The sequence below is a fragment of the Corella eumyota genome, chromosome 1 (assembly GCF_963082875.1).
Source record: "Corella eumyota chromosome 1, kaCorEumy4.1, whole genome shotgun sequence".
Taxonomy (NCBI): domain Eukaryota; kingdom Metazoa; phylum Chordata; class Ascidiacea; order Phlebobranchia; family Corellidae; genus Corella; species Corella eumyota.
Genome location: NC_137490.1, coordinates 18,741,606 through 18,766,732, shown reverse-complemented (window position 1 = coordinate 18,766,732; position 25,127 = coordinate 18,741,606). Strand labels below are relative to the sequence as shown.

At 27.3% G+C, this 25,127-nt stretch overlaps 3 protein-coding genes across 3 annotated transcripts; all 3 read right to left on the bottom strand.

The window, feature by feature from the left end:
- Window positions 1–697: 697 nt before the first annotated feature.
- Window positions 698–7,656, bottom strand: LOC145741557 (uncharacterized). The gene is made up of 26 exons (XM_082559161.1): window positions 6,945–7,656; window positions 6,749–6,862; window positions 6,228–6,335; window positions 5,914–6,021; window positions 5,712–5,819; window positions 5,400–5,513; window positions 4,940–5,152; window positions 4,692–4,874; window positions 4,500–4,625; window positions 4,329–4,419; window positions 4,213–4,253; window positions 3,993–4,144; window positions 3,740–3,836; window positions 3,601–3,659; window positions 3,170–3,304; window positions 2,948–3,091; window positions 2,708–2,856; window positions 2,487–2,622; window positions 2,307–2,407; window positions 2,138–2,250; window positions 1,901–1,977; window positions 1,704–1,838; window positions 1,493–1,633; window positions 1,272–1,405; window positions 947–1,082; window positions 698–799 (listed from the first exon to the last, which is right to left on the bottom strand). Exons 1-26 carry the CDS (start codon window positions 7,315–7,317, stop codon window positions 713–715), a joined length of 3,375 nt encoding a protein of 1,124 aa, XP_082415287.1. The 5' UTR covers window positions 7,318–7,656; the 3' UTR covers window positions 698–712.
- Window positions 7,321–9,854, bottom strand: LOC145749436 (receptor-type tyrosine-protein phosphatase alpha-like). The gene is made up of 7 exons (XM_082565204.1): window positions 9,714–9,854; window positions 9,494–9,628; window positions 9,247–9,387; window positions 8,974–9,107; window positions 8,760–8,895; window positions 8,558–8,685; window positions 7,321–7,436 (listed from the first exon to the last, which is right to left on the bottom strand). Exons 2-6 carry the CDS (start codon window positions 9,521–9,523, stop codon window positions 8,599–8,601), a joined length of 528 nt encoding a protein of 175 aa, XP_082421330.1. The 5' UTR covers window positions 9,524–9,628; window positions 9,714–9,854; the 3' UTR covers window positions 7,321–7,436; window positions 8,558–8,598.
- Window positions 9,721–22,134, bottom strand: LOC145741547 (uncharacterized). Its single transcript, XM_082559150.1, has 26 exons — window positions 21,999–22,134; window positions 21,620–21,739; window positions 20,820–21,285; window positions 15,732–15,832; window positions 15,174–15,287; window positions 14,951–15,058; window positions 14,662–14,769; window positions 14,343–14,450; window positions 13,994–14,107; window positions 13,537–13,749; window positions 13,281–13,463; window positions 13,050–13,175; window positions 12,869–12,959; window positions 12,753–12,793; window positions 12,533–12,684; window positions 12,289–12,385; window positions 12,152–12,210; window positions 11,497–11,631; window positions 11,271–11,414; window positions 11,009–11,157; window positions 10,788–10,923; window positions 10,609–10,709; window positions 10,440–10,552; window positions 10,201–10,277; window positions 9,995–10,138; window positions 9,721–9,888 (listed from the first exon to the last, which is right to left on the bottom strand). The coding sequence occupies exons 3-25, from the start codon at window positions 21,158–21,160 to the stop codon at window positions 10,007–10,009; spliced, it is 2,943 nt and encodes a 980-aa protein (XP_082415276.1). The 5' UTR covers window positions 21,161–21,285; window positions 21,620–21,739; window positions 21,999–22,134; the 3' UTR covers window positions 9,721–9,888; window positions 9,995–10,006.
- Between the last annotated feature and the right edge of the window lie 2,993 nt (window positions 22,135–25,127).

Sequence of the window (25,127 nt, the reverse complement as noted above, 5' to 3'; positions counted from 1 at the left end):
GTTTAGTAAAAAACAAGATTGTACTAGAATATTTAAAAGCAATGCCCTTGCTTGTAATATTATATAGAAATAAGAGCAAACATAAAAGAAAAAAGTGATTTTATTGTTTATAAAATAACAAGAATTGTTTGCTTTATGGCAGGTAGTACAAAGAAATATATTTAATGAATTTTTAAACTGCCGAAATGTAAAATAAAGCTGTAACTTCAAAAAGACAAAAACAATATTCTTGTGAAAAAAAGTTTGCCTTTCTTACCTAAATATTGTTTAATGATGCCCGACAAAATTTTTAATTAAATCTATTTCTTGTTAAACCAAAACATTTTGTTGACAGGTGTACATTATGAAATGTTTGTAATAAATTTTTGTTTGTTTGATTCAAAAATAGGCAAACAATATCTAACTTAAAATAAGAGCCAAGAAAAATAAAAGAATTTAAAAAAGAGTATATATTTAAAAATACAATACAAAAATAAATTTATATCAAAGAATACAATAATGTAAAATAAATTCAACAATAATTAAAAAAATATAAATTAAAACAATAATCAAAAAAATATAAATTAAACAATCAATACAAAAATAAAAACTAAAACATAAAAATTTAAAATAAAATTATAACTAAATATCTTACAAAAAAATCAAGTTATAAAACCAAACTTTATTAATTTAAATGATTTAGATTTGCAAAAGTGTCATTTTTTATTTGATTTTAAATTTTTACATGAGAGAAGTTCTGATAACTAGTACAAGAATCAATATACTGGGCCGCTATTTGATACAGTGATTTATATTGAGCCTAAAAATATAAATATTTTGCTTTCTATAAATACAATATAAATATTTTATTTTAGAAATAAAATAAAATATATTACTTTATATTCCACAAATAAAGCATAGCATGATTAATAAAAAAAATTTTAAAACAAAAATTTGTTTTTCTCACCAGATTTTCCACCATTCCAGGTCTCATGTCCCTCATGTCCTTGACTGTCCTCAAAACATCAACCTTGTTTTCATTTTTTATTCGCTCAATCAAGTTTAAGGCTCCAATAAACACCCCAGTACGACCTGCTCCATCACTAAATTTTCACACAAGAGCATATTAAGAAAGTATTTAGTATATAAAGTTGACATACACATTACTAATAAGTACATAGTAAACATAGTTAAGATTTTTAAACAAATTCCTTTCTAAGTTTTTTCTTTAACCTATATATTATGCTGTAGAAATTTACATCTAAATTGTGCACATAAAATTTTTTAGAAACCTGCAATGAACAGCCATTTTTCTTTCATTTTCCTGATTACTTTTCTGAACCTTTTCAACCAAATCAATTATGACATCACAATTTGGAGGTTGACCAGTTTCCCAATTTAATAATTGATAGTGGATAACTTCAGTCTTTACAACAAAAAAACATTACTTATTTTTTTAAATCATTTTAAAATTTTCATTAAAAAACATAAATAACAAAAGCCACATAATTACCTGAATATTGTCCAGTGAAAGAATTAACTTTCTAATTTTTAAATCAGATCCCATTCTTTTTCCTGAAGTTAGCTTTATTTTATAACCACCAAAGCTTAAAATTTCTTGATTAGAATCTGGCCAATATTGAACACTTTGTCCCTTAATATACCACACTATATAATCAACTACCAAAACATATTTGTAACAAATAACAGAACTTGAAAGTAACCTTAAGATTTTCATGCATCTGTGACAGCATAACAATAATTTTAACTTTATGATGCCAAATAGTGTGCCAAAATTCATTAACAGTATCTTCAGTAGGAGTTTGAGCAGCTAAGATTGATTTGGAAGCATTATAACCCTGTAAACCAAATAACAAGATTAATTTGAATACATTATTTTTATTAAATTTGCTAAACTTACTTTATTAAATGAAGCATTATAATAGACAGAAGTTGAATTATTTGGTAAAGGTGCTAACAGAAATATAGCATGGTCATCTAAAAATTTAAAATTTAACAGTAATACAAGATAATATTTATAAAGATAACTTAACATTACAAAAATTTTAACTAAAAATTTACTTTATTGAAATTACTTAAAATAAACTATCCATTTTTTTTTTTTATAAATTACAATATTTAAATTATAAAAATTTACATGGCAGAATAAAGTTGTTAAAATTTTTTCCAACATTTTCTGGTCTTTTTGCAATTACATGTGTAGCTTGATGAGGGCCAATAAGATCAAGTCTGCTGTATTCTTTCTCAACCCTATATAACAAGTTTATTTAATGTTGGATTTAAAAAGTTAAAAATATTTAACTTACATGAGATATTTTACTTGACTTTTAAAATTTGCAACCATTAATTCAGTGTTTCCAAATAAATATTCTTCAGCGATCAATTTGTGAAGAAAGATGTATTGGTCCTGAAGTAAGCACAAAATAAAATAAAGTTAACACTTATGTTTTTTAGTTTTTAAAAATATTTACAACCTAAATTTTAACCTTTGTTTGAACCATTTTAGTTCTCTGTCTTCTCATATTAAGAACAGTCTCAAAAACATTAACACTTTGTTTTTCTTTCATTTCTTGCATCAAACAATCAAACCCAATAAATGTTCCAGTTCTACCCACACCATTACTGCAAAAAAAATGCTTTTTTTAATATATCTTTGTTGTCTTAACATTAGTTTGAAAAAAATAATAGCTTTAAAGATTTTAACTACCTGCAATGTACAACAATAGGAGATTTAGTTGTTTGTTTGTTGTGAAGTTGTTGAACTTGGTTGTAAAAATGAAAGAAACTGCTGGTTGTTAAAGGCACACCATGGTCAGGCCAGGTTATAAATTGTAAATGGGTTATATCTTGATATACCTGTATCATTGCATTAATAAAAAAATTCTACAAGTCTTTATTTTGATTTTGTATACTAAAAAACAACAAATAGATTTTAAAAAGTGCTTACCGATTCATATAGCTCATCAGCTCTGCAAATTTTCAACTTTCTTTGAATAAAACTTCCAAATAAAAATTCTTGTTCAGTTTTTACTGTGATGTTTCCATATTGAACTGTTTCACCAGGCTCTGGCCAGTATTTCTTGGATTGATTCTATTTTTTAAAATTATTTATTTTTATTAATAATTTACAAACTGTAAACTTAAATTTTAAAATATATTTTCTGCACACCTTTTTACCCTCCAATAGAATGGTGAGCATTACAATCAAGCTACAATCTTTCTCATAAATCATCTGCCAGAAATCATTTACAGTTCTTTGTAATGGAGATTGAGTTGCAATATATTTCTTTGTCACATTAAAACTCTAAACAAAAAAGAGTATTCAATGTACTTTGCGGTCATTGAAAAAATTAAGGCTCTGAAGTACAAGAGAGATTTAGTATAAACCTTAAAAAATAAGAGTTTGTTACTGTGTAAAATACCTACTATCATTGATGATTGTGAAGTACTAAAATTCGTTTGTTTTAAAGTTCTTTTTAAAAAGATAGCTTTTTAAACCAATAAATAATAATAAAAGATTAAATTTAACACAAAAAATAAAGGATTAAAATTTAACACAAATTATTTTTACAGCAACATTTAAAAAAGTAACAAACTTACATCTATATAGCTTGCATTAATATATTTATCACCATCCAAAATTACCCTTGAAGAATCATCTAAAAAAATTAGGTATTTTTGTTTAAAATCAAATTTTGCTCATTCTAATAAAGCTCAAGAAGAGCAACCCATATCTTACATGGTAAAATAGTTTCTACTTGATTTCTAAAAGAATTTTCTGGTTTTTCTGCAACTAGAGTTGAAGTTTTTACTTTTAAGGAATCTTGATGCAATTTCTACAAACAAAAATAGTTACATTATTCTTACGGATATTATTTGAAAACAGTTTAATTTAATACAAATGATTTTAAAAATAATTTAAATTTTAATGTTTTTAACAATTCAATAGGTCAAACAAATCATGACTAGTAACTAGCAAACAAAATAATTACATTTATGAACTGGTCATCAATTTCAGAATTATCTTCATTTGCGAAATCCTTATATTTTGCCAATATTTCTGATAAATTTATTCTAAATCTTTTGAAGATTTCAGGTTCCTTTTGTAGAGCAATGTTCTCATATGCATCAACCAATTGTTTTTCTAAATACCAAAAGATCAATTTTTAATTGCGATGTACAAAAATATTTTAATTCATTTGAAAATCTTACCTTTATTTCTGTTTATGTTGTTTTTATTTTTCTGTAATTTTCTAAAAACAAAAACATTTATATAGTAAAAACTTAAAACCAATAGCAAACAAACATTTAACAAGTTTAAATCTAACCTTTTTCTCCATACATAAACACCAGCCAACACAGAAATAATAAGTAGGGGGACTACAATTCCAATTACTATGTAAACAGTACTATCAGAACCTGTAAAAAAATATTTTACACTTATATATAACATATTTACAATGGGACATTTTTAACGTAATATGAATAGTCGTAATAACCTGAATTGGAAATTAAATTTTGACAAACTTCTCCATCAAATCCTTTCACACATTCACAAAAATAATGAGCTCCACTTTCATGACATTTTCCACCATTTTCACATTTTATTGTTTCACATAAAAATGCTAAATTAAACATTATCGTAAATATATATATATTTTTTTTTAAGTAAATATAAATATATTACTAACCTGATTTTTCTGAAACAAAATCATATTGTTGAGCACAAGAAGTACTTATCCACTTAAAAGTATTTTCTTCTAAAGCCAAACATTCTGTATCATCTGTTGTTTCAAAAACAGAAGTATTTTTCCAATTTTGAAACATTTGAGTTTCTTTTATTGGTATCAAACTATTGTCAAGCCATCTCCATTCTTAATAAAAGTTTTAATATTTTTTTAAATAACTTTGAGGGCATAAAAACAGGATTTATATTTACCATCATTAATTTTTCTTCCTCCAATCCATATGTTTTTCCTATCAATATGTTTTCTCAAATAGTTTTCCAAACCAATCTGTGTTTGGTTGTCTTTAATAATAGCCAATGCACCTCCATAACTAATACTTTGTATTATTGAATTATTAAATGAAGTGGGTTCAGCATTACTTACGAAATAAGAATATTCTACATTGTCAGATGGTATAAAATTTCCTGTTAAAGTTATAAATGGCTTATTATAATAAAAAAAACTAAATCCAAAATTGTTTATCTTAAGGAAATGTTTTTTTTAATTAAAAAACTATTTCTGCAAAACTTTAAAAACATACAAAAAATAGGCAACTGCCAAAAAAACTGAAAACTATTTACTAAAAAAAATGTTGAACAAAAATTGTATTTATAATAACTGTCATTTATTGACAATGCAACAAAAAAAACATTAAGTCTATTCTATACTTACCGTCTTGACAATCATAACCTGTATAAGTAGAAGTACATTTACATTGATAATATGGATCTTCCGATTCTCTAATACAACTTCCTTGGTTTTTACAAGGAACAGGATCACAAGCATCTAGTAGAACAAATAAGTAAAATAAAAATAAAAGCATAAAATATAAAAATCCAAAAGTTACAAAAAAGTTCAGATTTATAAGTACACACAATTTTAAATATGTAACCTAGTTAAATAAGATTATAACAGTTTTATCAAAATACTAAAACTAAGTTTAAACGATAAAATGTATATATAATAGCAAAGTTAGTTACTTACCCAAAAAACAATTTTGATCATAATAACCAGGTAAGCAACCACATTGATAAGTTGAACCATCAATATTACAAATTCCATTATTTTTACATGGTTGTGTTGTACATGGATCTAAATATCATGAAATCATTTTTGTTTCGTAACTATTTACCATAAATATATATAAACCTAACACAAAATTTAAAAAAAACTGAATTATATTTACCATTTTCACAATTATTACCATAATACCCAGGTAAGCAATCGCATTGATAAGTAGAACTATTGATATTACAAGTTCCACCATTTTTACATGGTTGTATTGAACATGAATCTATTTTAACAAATAAAATGAAATGACATTTATATTAAAGCAAACAATTATATTAAAATTTTTTTTTTTCTCAAAACAAGTTTAAAATGACTTTTTAAGCTCTAATTTTTTCTCCATAATTTATTTAAAAAAACTTTCCAGTGGTTTACTGGGTATGTCACAAATAGTTTAAGATTTATCAAATTAAATGTCAAACTAATATTTACCAAATTCACAATCATCACCATAATAGCCATCATGACATTGACAATGATATGTTGAACCATTAATATTGCAAGTTCCTCCATTTTTACAAGGTTGTATTGAACATGGGTCTAAAATATAGTTTGTTCATGAAATTAAATTGAACACAAATCAAACAAAAAAATTGTTAGAGTTTTTGACTTGAATACTAACAAGGTTAAGTTAAACAAACTGATAAAAATACCAATTTCACAATAAACTCCATTATATCCACTTAAACAATCACATACAAGCCTCAATTATCTTAATATTTTTCGCTTTATTTTTGACATTACACAAATAATTAATTAAAACTACATAATTTAAAAAATACATAAGTAAAAAAAAAGCTACAATTTTTACAGAAAATTTAATATTTATATGATGGCAATATTTCCCATACCTAGCATTATTTTAAAGTTGCAAAAAAAGCCCATTTTAAAATAATGCTTCGCAAAAAATTGCATAAAAATAAAATTACCCAAAAATATATTTTAATGTGTACCTATTTCACAGAATTCTCCAGAAAAACCAGGTTGACAATTACATTGAAAATTTAGCTCATGCAAAATAAGATCACAAATCCCACCATTTTGACATAGATCACTATAACATGGATCTAAAAAACACACAATTTTTGTAAGAAAATTACCTTTACAACCACGTCTACAAGATTTTTTTCTTTTACCAAAAAAACTTACTTGTTTGTTGACAAATATATCCAGGATATGAATCCGATGCTTCCCAATCCAACCACCAACCAATTAGGCCAGTATGAATGTTGCCACTATTGTCAATTATTGAATCCAATGATCTTATTCGTAGATAACCTGGATTAGTATTAGGGTGACCAGTAAACCAATTTTCATATTTATCATCAGTACTGGTACCAGGTAGAGGTACAGATGTACAGTCAATCCATTTCCAGTCATAAGGTGAAGAGGTTCCACTTGCACCAAGCCAGTAACCAACAGGATTGTGGTGACCAACAATATCTATTGTATCCTGAGCTGCACTTTCCCATTCCCATAATTGTTGCACAACAGTTTCCTGAGTAGCTAAATCTTTAATCATCAACAAAGTTCCTCCATTATTTTCACAATTTTGTTCAGCTTGTGAATAAGTTAAAGACAAAGTAGAATCGTTGTAAAAACTAATGATGTCAATTTTGTGGATAATCACAGCATTTGCATCTGCAACAAATGTAACTTGTTATAAGAGGTTTATAAAATAGTTCTCATAAAGCTAAATATTTCTATAAAAAAAAATTAGCCCTCATAAAACAATCACCTTGTGATGTTCCTAGGTTCCAGGTAAACACAAAAGTAAACAAACCCACTATAATATTAAAATGTTTCATGCTATTAAATTCAAGTAGCAAACTATATTAAAAAGTGACAAAACATAATTAAAAACAAAATATTATAAAACTAAAATATAACAAATACTTGTTTGCTAGTAGGTTAACAGACAATGAACAATCTCTATCAACTTTTATTACCATTAAAACTAATGCAAACACAATAAAAAAAGTTCCTCTTACTGTTTGTATAAGAGATTACACACAACCGAAGTGCGTAACTTGACAAAACTTATGGGTAATCAATCACAGTTTGCAAAATAATGGTTTTAAATTAATAAAGTTAATTTGTTTAAATAAAACTTAATATTATACAAACCTGTTTTTAGTGCTTTCTTCATCATTATGAAAATTACAAAATAAAAATATATTTTGGTTTTTCTATATTTTAAAGTTAAATAAATTCTACCTTAAGTTTTACAAAATAACAAAGCTCTTAAAGTAATTAAAAAGCAGTTGTTGGGCAATAAATAAATTTACATTAAAAAATTAAGAAGAATACTAAGAAGAATTCTGACTAGGCATCCTAAAATGGAGAATGTTTAAGCTGTATAAAATTTTTATACAAACTTTTAAAATAATTTCAACAAAATACAAACACAAATATGTATTACACAAAAAGGTTTTATAGTTTACAATCCTTAGGCAAATATTTACACAGGTAAAAATGTTTTAAAACTATTATACAGAGCATTCTTTTTAAAGTAAAATTTACAATAGTTTATATATTTATATTTTTTTAATTCCATAATTACGCTTTTTTTAAAGACGATTGGGTATTGCTACCTTTATAAATCAGGCAAATCAAAGCTATCACATAAATTTTTAAATATTGACTCGCAACTAGTTTACATAGGTATCCAAAAGTTTTAAATAAATCCTTATTAAAACTCGAAAAATTATTTTATTTCGCTCTTAATAAATTTAGTATTTTATCTATTTATATACTTGTACATTTTGATTAAACTGCTCTGTTGACATAAAAAATGTGCTTCTTACACCTTTAATGGAAAAAAATTTTGATAATCAGAAAATGAATCAACATATTTGACTGCAATTTCATACAGAGATTCATATTGAGCCTAAAAATATATTTTAAATTTAATTTTTTTTTCTTATCAAAAATTTAAATAATCTTAAAAGTTGTAACTTTTACCAAATTTTCCACCATTCCAGGTCTCATGTCCCTCATGTCCTTGACTGTCCTTAGAACATCAACCTTACTTTCATTCTTTATTTGCTCAATTAGGTTCACAGCGCCGATAAACACCCCTGTTCGACCTGCTCCATCACTAATTACGCAAAAGTTTAAAAAGCAATTAATCACTTGTAGTTTACATTTTACATAAAAAATAACATTAGCTTTAAACCTGCAATGTACAGCCATATTTCCTCCACCCTGCAAACAAGTCCTTTGAGCTTTTTCAATCAAGTCAATTATGACATCACAATTTGGAGGCTGGCCAACTTCCCAGTTCAAGAGTTGGTAGTGGATTACTTGAAACTGATTTAAAACAATTTAGATTAATTACAGCAATAAAACCTAACATCCTATATTGCACTATTTATTAAAAACTAATATTTGTACTAAAACTTAGTAAGGCAATATTTTCAGTTATATTTAAAATAACATTGATTTTAACCTGATTATTGTTAAACAATATAACAATTTTTCTTTTTTTTAAATAAACACCAAACTTTTGAACTGAGACAAGTTGTATTTTGTAACTTCCAAAACTTAAACTTTCCCCCTCATTATCCGGCCAGTATTGAATATTTTGTCCCTGAAAAATAGTAGATTACTTATTGTAACACACATTTTTAAAGTTAAAGTTAAAAAACGGTTACAGGGAAATTTTAACATAAGTAGTTAAACCCTTTTTTAAAAACCTTTAACTCCTCATGCAATTGTGATAACATTACAATAGTTTGAATTTTATAATGCCAAATCCCGTGCCAAAACTCTACAACAGTGTCATTAGTGGGGGTCTGTGCGGCCAAAATTGACTCTGTAGAATTGTACCCCTAAAACGAAAAAACATTATTGAAAATATTAGAAACTTAAACAAATGTTTACCAAAAAATATTAGAAACTTAAACAAATGTTTACCTATCAATGTGTTTTCCTAAATAATTTTCTAAAGCAATCTGTGTTTGGTTGTCTTTAATAATAGCCAATGCACCTCCATAACTAATACTTTGTATTATTGAATCATTAAATGAAGTGGGTTCACCATTACTCACGAAAAGAGAATAGTTTAATAGATTTGATGACTCAAATTTCCCTAAAAACCATCAAACAAAGATATAAAATTGTAATTAAAAATAGAAATATATACTTTATAACCCATCTCTTTCCCCAAAAATTAAAATTTTAAATATATATTATACCTTCTTGGCAATTTAGACCAGTGTAAGTAGAAGTACAACTGCATTGATAATACGGATCCTCTGATTCTCTAATACAACTTCCCTGATTATCACATACCGTGAACTCACAAGCATCTGCATATAGCATTTGGAAGCATCATAACCCTGTAAACCAAATAACAAGATTAATTTGAATACATTATTTTTAATAAATTTGCTAAACTTACTTTAATAATTGAAGCATTATAATAGACAGGAGTTGAATTATATGGTAAAGGTGCTAACAGAAATATAGCATGATCATCTAAAAATTAAAAAAAAATTTAACAGTGATTAAAAGTCAATATTTATAAAAATAACTTAACATTACAAAAATTTTAACCAAAAATTTAGTTTATTGAAACTACTTAAAATAAACTATCCTTTTTTTTTTATAAATTGCAATATTTAAATTATAAAAATTTACATGGCAGAATAAGGTTGTTAAAATTTTTTCCAACATTTTCTGGTCTTTTTGCAATTACATGTGTAGCTTGATGAGGGCCAATTAGATCAAGTCTGCTGTATTCTTTCTCAACCCTATATAACAAGTTTATTTAATGTTGGATTTAAAAAGTTAAAAATATTTAACTTACGTCAGATATTTTACTTGACTTTCAAACTTTGCAACCTTTAGTTCAGTGTTTCCAAATAAATATTCTTCAGCGACCAATTTGTGAAGAAAGATGTATTGGTCCTTCAGTAAGCACAAAATAAAGTAAAGTAAATATTCATGTTTTTTAGTTGTTAAAAATATTTGCAACCCAAACTTTACCTTAGTTTGAACCATTTCAGTTCTCTGTCTTCTCATATTAAGAACAGTCTCAAAAACATTAACACTTTGTTTTTCTTTCATTTCTTGCATCAAACAATCAAACCCAATAAATGTACCAGTTCTACCCACACCATTACTGCAAAAAAAATGCTTTTTTTAATATATCTTTGTTGTCTTAACATTAGTTTGAAAAAAATAATAGCTTTAAAGATTTTAACTACCTGCAATGTACAACAATAGGAGTTTTAGTTGTTTGTTGATTGTAAAGTTGTTGAACTTGGTTGTAATAGCGAAAGAAACTGCTGGTTGTTAAAGGCACACCATGGTCAGGCCAGGTTATAAATTGTAACTGGGTTATATTTTGATATACCTGTAACATTGTGTAGTTAAAAAAAATTGATTTTTAATGTACTTAAATTCTACAAGTCTTTGTTTTAATTTTGTATACTAAAAAACAACAAATAGATTTTAAAAATTGCTTACCGATTCATATAGCTCATCAGCTCTGCAAATTTTAAATTTTCTTTGAATGAAACTTCCAAATAAAGATTCTTGGTCAGCTTTTACTGTAATGTTTCCGTATTGAACTGTTTCACCTGGCTCTGGCCAGTATTTTTTGGATTGATTCTATTTTTTTAAATTATTCATTTAGGTATAATCTACAAACTGTAAATTTAAATTTAAATTTTAAAATATATTTTCTGCACACCTTTTTACCCTCCAATAGAATGGTAAGCATTACAATTAAGTTGCAATTTTTTTCAAAAATCATCTGCCAGAAATCATTGACAGTTCTTTGTAATGGAGATTGGGTTGCAATATATTTCTTTGTAGCATTGAAACTCTAAACAAAACAGAAGATCATATGTATTTTACAGGTATGAAAAAGAATTAGCATGAACCTTAAAAACGATAGATTATTAGAAAGAACTGTAAAATACAAGAGAGAATCAATAAAGACTGTAAAGTACTAAAGTTCATTTGATATGTTTTAAAGTTCCTTTTAAAAACCTAACTTTTTAATGCAATAAAAAGTAAACATTAGGTTTAAATTGCTACATCTTTACAAAATATTGTTTTAACATTTAGTCGAAAACCAGACTTGACAACACCTTTTAACTTAAATAAAAAAAAAAACATTTTTGAGCATTCGAACCTTTAAAAAGATACATGGCAAGGACTAGGCTATAAAGTATGAGGGAAAATCAACAAAGACTTTAAGGTACAAGAAAGAATCAGCAAAGACTGCAAAAGTATGAGAGTACATTCAAGAACTATAAAGTATAAATAGTTTAAAAAAGATTAAATCTAACTAAAACTTGTGTTCATTTTTACATCAACATTTAAAAAAGTAACAAACTTACATCTATATAGCTTGCATTAATATATTTATCACCATCTAAAATTACCCTTGAAGAATCATCTAAAAAAATTATATATTTTTGTTTAAAATCAATTTTTTTTCCAATAAAAAATCAAGAAGAGCAACTACATATCTTACATGGTAAAACAGTTTCTACTTGATTTCTAAAGGAATTTTCTGGTTTTTCTGCAACTAGAGTTGAAGTTTTTACTTTTAAGAATTCTTGATGCAATTTCTACAAATAAAAATAGTTACAATATTCTCACAGACATTATTTGAAAACAATTAATTTAATACAAATGATTTTAAAAATAAATTAAATTTTAATGTTTTTAACAATTTAATAGGTCAAACAATTTATGACTAGTAACAAAATAATTACATTCATGAACTGGTCATCAATTTCAGAATTATCTTCATTTGCAAAATCCTTATATTTTGCCAATATTTCTGATAAATTTATTCTAAATCTTTTGAAGATTTCAGGTTCCTTTTGTAGAGCAATGTTCTCATATGCATCAACCAATTGTTTTTCTAAATAACAAAAGGTCAATTTTTAATCGCGATATACAAAAACATTTTAATTCATTTTAAAATCTTACCTTTATTTCTGTTAATGTTGTTTTTATTTTTCTGTAATTTTCTAAAAACAAAAACATTTATATAGCAAAAACTTTAAATCATTAGCAAACAAACATTTAACAAGTATAAATCTAACCTTTTTCTCCATACATAAACACCAGCCAACACAGCAATAATAAGTAAAGGAACTACAACCCCAATTACTATGTTAATAGTATTATCAGATCCTGTATAAAAAAAATTTTACACTTGATTTATATAACATATTTACAATGGGAAATGTTTTACTCAATATAAATAGACACTTTACAGTGTACCTGAATTAGAAATTAAATTTTGACAAACTTCTCCATCAAATCCTTTAATACATTTACAAAAATAATGAGCTCCACTTTCATGACATTTTCCACCATTTTCACATTTTATTGTTTCACATAAAAATGCTAAATTTAACATTATCGTAAATCTTTTTTAGATTACCAAAAAAACATATTTAATTTTTTTATTTTTAACAAAAACAAGTATATATATATAAATATATTACTAACCTGATTTTTCTGAAACAAAATCATATTGTTGAGTGCAAGGTTTACTTAACCACTTAAAAGTATTTTCTTCTAAAGCCAAACATTCTGTATCATCTGTTGTTTCATAAACAGTAATACTTTTCCAATTTTGAAACATTTGAGTTTCTTTTATTGGTATCAAACTATTGTCAAGCCATCTCCATTCTTAAGAAAAGTTTTAATATTTTTTTTTAATTAACTTTTAGAGTAGGCTATAAAAAACAAAATTTATATTTACCTTCATTAATTTTTCTTCCTCCAATCCATATGTTTTTTCCATCAATATGTTTTCTCAAATAATTTTCCAATTCAATCTGTGTTTGGTTATTCTTAATAATAGCCAATGCACCTCCATAACTAGCACTTTGTATTATTGAATTATTAAATGAAGTGGGTTCACCATTACTTACAAAATAAGAATATTCTACATCGTCAGATGGTATAAAATTTCCTGTTAAAATTTTTATAGCTTATTATATTAAAAAAAAAAAAAATCCAAAATTGTTCATCTTAAAGAAATGCCTTTTTTTAATTGAAATACTATTTCTGCAAAACCTTATCAACATACAAAAAATAGGTTACTGCCGAAAAACTAAAACTATTTACGAAAAAAATGTTTTTCAGAAAACCTATGTTTAAAACTGTCATTTTTTTGACAATGCAACAAAAAAACATTAAGTCTATTCTAAACTTACCGTCTTGACAATCATAACCTGTATAAGTAGAAGTACATTTACATTGATAATATGGATCTTCCGATTCTCTAATACAACTTCCTTGGTTATTACAAGGAACAGGATCACAAGCATCTAGTAAAACAAATAAGTAAAATAAAAGCATAAAATATAGAAATCCAAAAGTTACAAAAAAGTTCAGATTTATAAATACACACAATTTTAAATATGTAACCTAGTTAAATAATATTCCTAAATTTGTTAAAAACTTCTGAAATTTTTTTAATATAGATTATAACAGTTTTATCAAAATACTAAAACTAAGTTTAAACGATAAAATGTAAATATAATAGCAAAGTTAGTTACTTACCCAAAAAACAATTTTGATCATAATAACCAGGTAAGCAACCACATTGATAAGTTGAACCGTCAATATTACAAATTCCACTATTCGCACATGGTTGTATTGTACATGGATCTAAACAAATTAAGTAGTAAAAACAATAATTCTAATTTAAAATGTTAAGTGTGTTTTAGAGTTATTAGCTATTTAATGCAAACATTAGCTATTTAATGCAAATATTAGCTATTTAATGCAAACGAAACTCAGTAAGTTTATTTTAGTAAGTTTATAGAACATTAATTATTTACCTGATTCATTTACAAAAAAGCAAATGATTTGATCTTACCTGAAGTACAATTTCTGTCATAATAACCATCTAAACAATCACATTGATGAGTTGAACCATCAATATTACAAGTTCCGTTATTTACACATGGTTGTATTGTACATGGATCTGTTTTAAATAATCAAAATAAATGACATTCATATTTAAGCAAACAATTAAGTTTAAAATGACTTTTTAAGCTCTAATTTTTTCTTCATAATTTATTTTTAAAAAAACTTTCCAGTGGTTTACTGGGTATGTCACAAAATGTTTAAAAATTGTTAAGTTAAGTGTTAAAACTTATATTTACCAAATTCGCAATCATCACCATAATAACCATCATGACATTGACAATGATATGTTGAACCAATAATATTGCAAGTTCCCCTGTTTTTACAAGGTTGTATTGAACATGGGTCTAAAATATAGTTCGTTCATGAAATTAAATTAAACACAAATCAAACAAAAAAAATTGACAAGAGTTTTTGACTTGAATACTAACAAAGTTAAGTTAAACAAACTGATAACAATACCAATTTCACAATAAACTCCATTATATCCATCTAAACAATCACATGTAAACCCTAACCCATCCTCATCTCGAATACATGTTCCTCCATTTTTACATGAGTTGGTTAAACACGGATCTAAAGAGAAGAGTATTTAATAAATGAAACAAGTTTAGGTTTTACAATCTTTGCAGTAGTTTTAACTCAACAAAAAATATATTTGTAAGCCATTAAATATACTTTATTTAAAAACCAAGAAAATTACCTAAATCTCAAAACAGTTGTGCCAAAATAAAAAACATATATACTTTAAGTTAATTGCCCACTTTTCTTGTGACACAAAAATTTATTAAAAAGTGCAACATAAAAATGTAATTGAAAGTACATTATTTTAAAATTAAATAAGTCTGCATGATAATGTTTGATTGTTAAAAAAACTACAATTTTTACAAAAATTGAGAGATGGCATTATTTCTCATATCATTTTAAAGTTGCAAAAAAGGCTTATTTTAAAATAAAGCTTTGCAAAAAAATTGTTTAAAAATAAAATTATCCAAAAATATGTTTTAATGTGTAAAATACCTATTTCACAGATCTCTCCAGAAAAACCAGGTTGACAATTACATTGAAAATTTAGCTCATGCAAAATAAGGTCACAAATCCCACCATTTTTACATGGATCACTATTGTTAAGAATATATTTTGTATGTTTATTTTGTGTTATCTTTTGTAGATTGAAAGTTTTTCTTGTAGTAACTTAATGTTAAGTTATGCTTTTGTTTATGTATGTTATTGTAGTTCTCTTCTATTTGGTTCAGTGATTTTTTCCCTTTCTCTATTAGGTTCTCTTTTGTGTTTAACAATTAGTTCATTATAGTTTGCGCTTGCTAGGGGTTAGACCTATTTTTATTAGTGCATGCAACCTTATATGTTTTGTTATTTAATTAATGCATTTTATTTATATTCTATTTGAATAAGTAATAAGAAATAAATAATCTGGTTTTTCAATGGTAGCAGAGGATGGTTACTGAAATATAGAAATGTCATCAGTATCCAGAAAATCTCCTCCCAAGTTTGGGGAGGAAACCAGCTATAGTGCATGGAGGAAAAAGATTGACATGTGGCAGCTAATTACTCCAGTAGATAAAAAAGAACAAGGAATAGTAGTTCTTTTGGAAGCCTTAGAGGGGAATCAAAAGGCTGAAAAAGCTGTGGAAGAATTTAGTACTATACAGTTACATGCAACCGATGGTCTAGAAAAAATTCTTGTTAAATTAGATTCTGCTTTCAAAAGTGAAAAAGTAGATGATGCGTATGGTTCTTATCGGGCATTTAATGATTACGTAAAACCTGAACATTTATCTATGAGTGATTACATTTTGGAATTCGAACATTTGTACCATAAAATGTCTTCAAATGAAATGGTTTTACCTGATTCTGTGTTAGGATTTAAATTAATTGATGGAGCCAATGTAAATGACAATGAACGAAGGTTGGTTCTAACAATGGCTAGCGATCTCAAATTTGTTAGTATTAAGTCTGCACTGAAACGAATATTTGAAAATTCATATCAATCTACTTCTACTATGACAATAAAGCAAGAAGCCTTTTACTCTAAAGAAAGATTTCGAAATCGAGATTATAAAAAGTCGAAATATTTTGATCCAAAAAAGAATTTTAATAAATTAGATAAATTTGGAAACATTACAAGGTGTGTTATCTGCGATTCTATTATGCATTGGGCAGCCAAGTGTCCTCATAACACAAGACCTTATAAAGAAAAATTTCCTGCTTCAATTAAGGAAGTTGAAGATGTCAGTGTTGTCCTCTTCAGTAAAATTTCGAGTGCAAGCGAAATATTTATGTGTGAAACAATGGGATCTGCTGTCCTAGATACAGCATGTACTAAAACAGTTTGTGGTATCAAGTGGTACACAAATTATATTGATCACTTAAGTAAAGAGATGAGAAACAAGATTTTAAGTGCTGCAAGTTGTACTAGTTTTCGTTTTGGTGATGGAAGACAAGTAGTTTCATTTAAAAAATCACGCATTCCTGCAAGTATTGGTGACAAATTTTGCTTCATTGATGTAGAAATTATAAAAGAAGATTTGCCTCTACTTCTCAGCAAATCCTCTTTAAAGAAAGCTAATTCAAAGATTGACCTTAAAAATGATAAAATAGAGATGTTCGGTAAAAATATTAATGTGTTTTTTTCCACCAATGGCCATTATTGTATAGATATTACTCCTAAGAACAAGGTATTGACAAAACCAAGAGAAGAAATTCTGTTGTCCAAAGATATGTCGCCTCCTGAACAAAAGAAAGTTGTTCAAAAGCTTCACAAACAATTTGGCCATGCTTCAGCCACAAACTTGGAACGACTACTTGAAAATGCAAATGCATTAACCAAAGAGCTTTCGATTGTTATTAAAGAAGAAATTTCAAAATGTGATATTTGTTTAAGACACAAGAAAAATGTTCCGAGACCTGTTGTGGGGTTACCATGGGCTCAACAGTTTAACGAAACAGTAGCAATGGACTTACATGAGCTAGAACCAAATTTATGGTTTTTCCATATGATAGATATGTTTACACGTTATAGTAATGCTGTAATTATACGCAACAAGACTTCCACTGTTATTGCTAACAACTTTCTGAAACATTGGATTAGTTTGTTTGGTGCTCCCCGTAATGTTTTAAGTGATAATGGAAGAGAATTTAATAATGAAGAGTTTCATGATTTGTGTGGAAATTTTAATATTTCTGTTCTTACAACCCCGTCTTATTCTCCTTGGAGTAATGGACTTTGTGAAAGACACAATGCAGTTTTGACTGAAACCTTACTAAAGACCAAAAGTGATGTTAAATGTAATTGGGATATAGCTTTGGCGTGGTCATTAAGCGCTAAAAATGCAATGATTAATAGTTATGGATTTAGTGCGAATCAATTGGTTTTTGGACAAAATAGTAATTTACCCTCCACTATTGACGACAAGCTTCCAGCTTTAGAGGGTAAAACACAAAGTATGACAGTAGATGCACACATATCAGCGTTACATAGTGCCAGAAGGGCATTTATTGAAACAGAATCTTCAGAGAAGATTAGAAGGGCATTAAGAAAACAAACAAGAAGAAATGGAGAAACTTTTCTTATTGGAGAGAAAGTGTACTACAAGCGGGAGGATGTTAATGTTTTGGAAAGGTGCAAATGTTTTGGGTCAAGATGGCCCTATTGTTTTCATAAGACATGGTGGGCAATACATAAAAGCACACACCAGTAGGGTTCAGCGCGTAAATGAAAATCAAAGTGATTTAGATGATCAAGAAGAAATAACTCCTTTAAGAATTCAACCCAAGACTCAAAATGATAATGATATTATTACAAAGCCTTGTTCTAAAAAACAAATTCCAATCGAGGAATCGTCATCCGAAGAAGAATTAGAAAAGCCTAACCAAGTAGAAGATCCTTCTCATTTAGCAATTCAACCTCTAAAATTAAAGCTATTTACCGGCCAAACAGTTCAATTTAATAATGAACATGGAATAGAATGTACAGCTTCAATTCTAAATAGAGCAGGTAAAGCAACTGGACGATACAAAAATGCTTATAATGTAAAATTTATTGAACCTGAAGATCTAAGAAACACAAATACATGGATAAATTTTGACAAGGTCCAAAATTTTAAAGTAATGAGGTCTGAAACACAAACTGAAGAGATCCAAGAAGTATCCAGTGACTTATTTTATGATGCAAAAATAGCTGAATTGAATAGCTGGAAAGCAAATGGTGTTTATAAAGAAGTAAAACATACAGGCCAACACTGTATATCAGTGCGTTGGATTTGTTCAATAAAAGAAAAAGACGATCAAAAGATTGCAAAAGCTCGCCTTGTGGCTAGAGGCTTTGAAGAACTAAATAAGGAAAAACTAATAAAGGAATCTCCTACTTGCTCTAAAGATGCTCTAAGAATGATTATTTCCCTGTCATTACAAAAGAATTGGCAAGTAAAAAGCATTGATATAAAAACAGCATTTTTACAAGGTGATTTAGTTGAACGAGAGATTTTACTGAAACCACCGATAGAGTCAAACTGTCCCAAAGACATTGTTTGGAAGCTTCAAAAATGTGTTTACGGTTTAGCTGATGCATCGAAGGCTTGGTACAATAAGGTCCGTAACTTTATGTTTGAAGCAGGTGCCAAAATATCGAAAATAGATTCTGCTTTATTTTATTGGCACAATGGAAAACAGTTATATGGAATGATTTCTGTTTATGTTGATGATTTTCTGTGGTCAGGAACAGAAAATTTTGAAAAAACTGTAATAAAAAATTTACGACAAACATTTAAAATTGGAGAGGAAAATAAAAATCAGTTCAAATATATTGGTTTAAACATCTTTCAAAGTAACCAAGATATAACTTTGACACAGAAATCATATGTCGATAGTCTCAAACAAATACAGATTAATTTAAACTATTTAACCACAAATGAGGACACAATAACATCAGCAGAAAGGGATGAATTGCGTTCAAAGATAGGACAACTTCTATGGTTAAGTGGACAGACTAGACCTGATGTTAGTTTTGACGTCTGTATGTTGTCGACTAATTTTGAAGATGCAAAAATCAAAGATTTAATTGCTTGCAACAAAGTTATAAGAAAGGTTCAATCCAAAGAACTGTTTTTAACCTTTAGGAATTTGGGAGATACTAAAGATCTTAAAATTGTGGTGTATACAGATGCAGCTTTTGCAAACCTAAGAAATGGAGGAAGTCAAGGAGGTTATTTGATTTTTCTTGTTGGTAAAGACCATACTTGTAATCTGTTGAGCTGGCAATCGAAAAGAATTCGGCGTGTTACAAGAAGTACTCTGGCTGCAGAAACCCTAGCTCTTTCAGATGGAATTGAAGCAGCATTATTTATAAATGCTTTATTTTCTGAATTATATTATGGAGAAGTTAAGTTTGACAAATTACCTATTGTGGGAATTACAGATAATCATTCATTATATGATGCTGTATATTCCACAAAAAGTGTTATTGATAAAAGACTTCGTATTGATGTTGGATCACTTCGAGAAATGATTGCAAGAAAAGAAGTTAACGAAATCAAGTGGGTTAATACCAAAGACCAACTTGCTGACTGTTTGACAAAGCATGGGGTGCATGGCATGCTATTAAGTTCAGTGATACAAAAGGGAATGCTTTCTTTTATTTAAAAAAAAAAAATAAAATAGTGAGTTTGTTAAGAATATATTTTGTATGTTTATTTTGTGTTATCTTTTGTAGATTGAAAGTTTTTCTTGTAGTAACTTAATGTTAAGTTATGCTTTTGTTTATGTATGTTATTGTAGTTCTCTTCTATTTGGTTCAGTGATTTTTTCCCTTTCTCTATTAGGTTCTCTTTTGTGTTTTGTGTTTAACAATTAGTTCATTATAGTTTGTGCTTGCTAGGGGTTAGACCTATTTTTATTAGTGCATGCAACCTTATATGTTTTGTTATTTAATTAATGCATGTTATTTATATTCTATTTGAATAAGTAATAAGAAATAAATAATCTGGTTTTTCAACTATAACATGGAACTAAAAAACACTCAATTTTTGTAAGAAAATTACTTTACAACCATGTCTACAAGTTTTTTTTCCTTTTACCAAAAAAACTTACTTGTTTGTTGACAAATATAACCAGGATATGAATCTGATGCTTTGAGTGTTGTCATTATTGTCAGTTATTGTATCCAATGATCTTATTCGAAGATAACCATGGTTTTCAATAGGCCACATATCAAACCAATTTTCATAATTATCATCAGTACTTTCACCACGTTGTGGCACTACTGTACCATCAATCCAATTCCAGTTATAAGGTAAAGTGGTTCCATTTGCACCAATCCAGTAACCAACAGGATTGTGGTGACCAACAATATCTATTGTATCCTGAGCTGCACTTTCCCATTCCCGTAATTGTTGCACAACAATTTGTTGAGTAACTGAATCTTTAATCATCAACAAAGTTTATCCATTATTTTCACAATTTTGTTTAGCTTGGGAATAAGTTAATGAAAACTTTGAATCATTATAAAAACTAATGATGATATTATTGTGGACAAGCACTGCATTTGCCACTGCAACTAAAACAAATTATATATATATATAATAAAAAAATCAATAAAATATTTTATACAAGTCATTTATATATATACACTATATTAAATATCAAAGAAATGTTTACTTTTTAAAATGTGCCAAATAAATGATAATTTAGCAATTTTTAACAAAACTCCCATATAATTTTATAAAATGCTAACATTTTTTTTTCAGTCATAATAAAAATTTTAGGAAGTACAAAAGAGTGGATTTCTGTCCTTTTTTTATTGTAATTAATTTTTTTGCTTTTTCAATTTGTCAAAAAACATACTCAACAATATATAAATGTGTTATTTATACACTAAAAAGGATAATTACCTGTTTTACAATCTGGATCATAATAACCATCATAGCAAGAACACTGATAACTTGAATCACTTGTTACAGTACAACTTCCATTTGTTCCAATACTTGTACATGGTCCTGTTGAGCAAGGATCTAGAATCATAAAAACTTTATTATAGTTCTTTTAGATTGAAATTGATTATAAAATAAAAAATACATATATGTTTAAAAGTACATGTAAATATTTATATATATCTTTTTTTTATTATTTTATCCTGGTAACCTAATTAAAATAAATCAACATCTCAGTATAAAAGAAATTACACAACCCTAATGTTTAAATTTGCACTAGACAGTTTAAAAAATATATATAAACAATGTTTTTTTTTTACTTTTACTGATTTTTTCTTACTTATTTCTTGGCAAATGTATCCAGGTTGTGAATCAGGTCGATCAAACCAACTTCCAAGTTGATGTGCACTTGTTGATCTTATCCGAAGATATCCTGGATTGTATTTTGGATCACCAGCATACCAGTTTTCATAATTACTGTCATTACCTCTACCATGTTGTGGTACTGGTGTACCATCACTCCATGTCCAATCATACGGTGTTGCATTTCCACTTGCACCAATCCAATAACCAGTTTGCCAATTTTCAGAAGCTTTATCCCATTTCCATAATTGTTGTTCAACAATTTGTTGAGTAGCCCTTAATCATTAACAAAGTTCCTCCAATAGAAGTCCTTAATCATTAACAAAGTTCCTCCAATATTTTTACATTTTTGTTCAGCTTCTGAATGAGTCAACTTTTGTGTTGAATTGTTGTAGAAGCTAATAGAATATCCATTAAGTTGTAAAACAGCAGCTGCCGGAACCAATTTAAAACATTACAAAAACAGACTACAAAAAATGTGTAAAAATATAATTTAATCTATTAAAAAAATAGTCTTGCATTTTTCAACAATAAAAATTTTTGCTAAAAATCATAAAAAAATAAGGTTGTAACTTAAAACTTTGACTATAGTTTTTTTTTGCAGTGCAAAAAATTATATATTGATTATTAAAAACTGACAAACCTGTTTCACAAATATCTCCAGAATATTCATTTTGAAAATTACATTCAAAGTTTAAATCTGATAAATTAATGCCACAAGTTTCACCTTCTTTGCATGGATTACTATTACATGGATCTAAACAAAATGATGGCTTATTAATATTGATAAAATCACAAAAAAAATATATACATCAAAGCAAACCAATTAAACTTCAGTACAAATTAATTACTCTTTAGAAAAAAAAAACTTACTTGTTTGTTGGCAAATATATCCAGAACAACTTGTATCTGGCCAATAAACCCATTTTCCAATTAAGTTTGTAGATCTACCAATTGTATTTAATGATCTTATTCGTAGATAACTTGGATTGTCATCAGGATTTGCACCATTCCAATTTTCATATTTATTATCAGTACTTGTGCCAGGTTGTGGTACTGGTGTATCATCAATCCATTCCCAGTCAAAATATGTGTTCATGTCCCCTTTTCTAATTACAGTTCCACTTGCACCAATCCAATAACCAACTGCATTTATATTACCAACATCATATATTGAGTCCTGAGCTGCACTTTCCCATTCCCTTAATTGTTGCACAACCATTTGTTGAGTTTCTAAATCTTTGATCATCAACAAAGTTCCTCCATTTTCTTGACATTTTTGTTCAGCTTGGGAATAAGTTAGGCTCAAAGTAGAGTCGTTGTAGAAGCTGATAATCTTATCATTACGAACAATCACTGAATTCGACTCTAAAAAAATATTTCTGTATCACTAAAATTTTACACAATACTAATAATTTATTATTGTTAAAAAATTCTTATGCAAATACTTTTTAAAACAAAAGATATTCAAATGTAATTAACCTTTAACAAACTTACCATGTGAGTGACATATATACCAAACAAGTAAGAAAAAAACTAAAGAAACTGTTGTTTTAGAATTTGTCATAATATTTTATGCACAATAAAACTCATACCATTAACAAAATATTATTTAAAAAATATTTGCAAACAACTCAAACCAAAAACCTTATGGGTTTACACAGCACTTATCAATTAAACAACTCTAAGAATTAATAATTAACAACTTTGCTAAATCACAGTCACTAAAAATACCATTAGCAAACTTTAACCACAGGTATAAAACATAAGGTCAAATACTAGTTATTACCTTTAAATATATTGCACATATCACATTAAAATTTGAGATAAAATTTAGCAAAAAAAGCAAGAATACCAATAGTAACCATAGTTTACTTTTCTTAAAACCTACAAATTTAATGTGATAGTGCCTCAAAACCACTTTGGTAGTTTGTTTATTAATATTTTCTATACCCTTATTAATAGTGACTAATACTAACAGGTTTTTGTGTTATGTAAAGTATTTTAACAAAATCTGGAAAGAGAGCCAGACAGACAAAACGACACAAATAAAAAAACGATACTTTATAATAGATGAAAAACGGAATTTGTTTATTTGTAATATAAAGGTTAAAAGATAGTAAAACGGTTCTTACCAGTTATTATAGAGCATGATAACTTACTCGTACATTTAAAGGAAAATTACGACATTCCTGCACCAATGCATTTATAAAGCACATGTACATCACCACGTTTGTGACGACACAAGGTAGTTATTTGTAGCTGTTTTGATATAATATTTTTTTTTATACATTTATCTACGAGTTGAATTATTTTTTAACGTATATATCCTTACTATAGTAGGCTTACTTAAATCGAGTTGCGGATTAATTTTTGGCCGTTTTTACACCTTGGTTTACCAAAAGGCAATAGGCTATTGCAAGGAACAACGGGAATCAAACCCAGGCTCGTGAAGTTAAGTCAGTGTTCAGATTCTAAGACTACGCCGCATTATTCGTAAATAAAGTTAATTTTAATAATTTATTGCGATATAAAATACAAAAAATGCTCTGTAAAAAAGTGATTAAACTTTTACAATTTAGAATCCTTTAGTATGCTTAGTTAGTATTCTATTAAAAATTCCTCTCTGTTGCCATCTCCAAGTTCTTCCTAAAAAAATGTAGAACATTTTAAATCAAATCATCCTAGCATAAGCGCCAAAATCCAATTAAATTTACAAAACATTTTGGCTTTATAGTTGGGCGAGGGGTGCTAATTGACAAAATTTTCCGATTTGTCGAGGAAATTTTAAAAGTTTTGCTGGCAATTTTTGCTGGCGCTGCTGGCAATCTAAAAGCAAATTAAAATATTTTACCTGTACTTTTTTTAATCGAGCCTTATAAAAAAATAAAAAAATAACGATTATTGTTTAAATTTGTTTTAAGTAACATTTAAACACTTACCAACAGCGTACATTGGGTTCCTTGATCAAGTTGCGATATAGTCTATAACGAATACGTTTGTTAAAAAGGAAAAAATCGCTTTATAACCTAGTTAAACACGCTAAATGTTTATAGACTTATAACAATTGCAAAAGTCAACAAATAAACTATATACAAAAATTGTG

Bases quoted from the DNA above. Each gene is read 5' to 3' on its own strand.
- LOC145741557 (XM_082559161.1), bottom strand. From the start codon at position 7,317: ATGATTAAAGATTTAGCTACTCAGGAAACTGTTGTGCAACAATTATGG. The intron at 6,863-6,944 runs GTAAGTTTTTTT...TGTGTTTTTTAG, and splicing joins ATATATTTGTCAACAAACAA to ATCCATGTTATAGTGATCTA. The intron at 1,083-1,271 runs GTTTCTAAAAAA...GTGAAAATTTAG, and splicing joins AAAATGGCTGTTCATTGCAG to TGATGGAGCAGGTCGTACTG.
- LOC145749436 (XM_082565204.1), bottom strand. From the start codon at position 9,523: ATGTTATCACAATTGCATGAGGAGTTAAAG. The intron at 9,388-9,493 runs GTTTTTAAAAAA...ACTATTTTTCAG, and splicing joins AATTGCATGAGGAGTTAAAG to GGACAAAATATTCAATACTG. The intron at 8,896-8,973 runs GTTTAAAGCTAA...TTGCGTAATTAG, and splicing joins AATATGGCTGTACATTGCAG to TGATGGAGCAGGTCGAACAG.
- LOC145741547 (XM_082559150.1), bottom strand. From the start codon at position 21,160: ATGATTAAAGATTCAGTTACTCAACAAATTGTTGTGCAACAATTACGG. The intron at 15,059-15,173 runs GTATTGTTATCA...ACTATATTTTAG, and splicing joins TGGAGTTTATTGTGAAATTG to ACCCATGTTCAATACAACCT. The intron at 12,386-12,532 runs GTAATTATTTTG...TTTTATTTGTAG, and splicing joins TTGATGACCAGTTCATGAAT to AAATTGCATCAAGAATTCTT.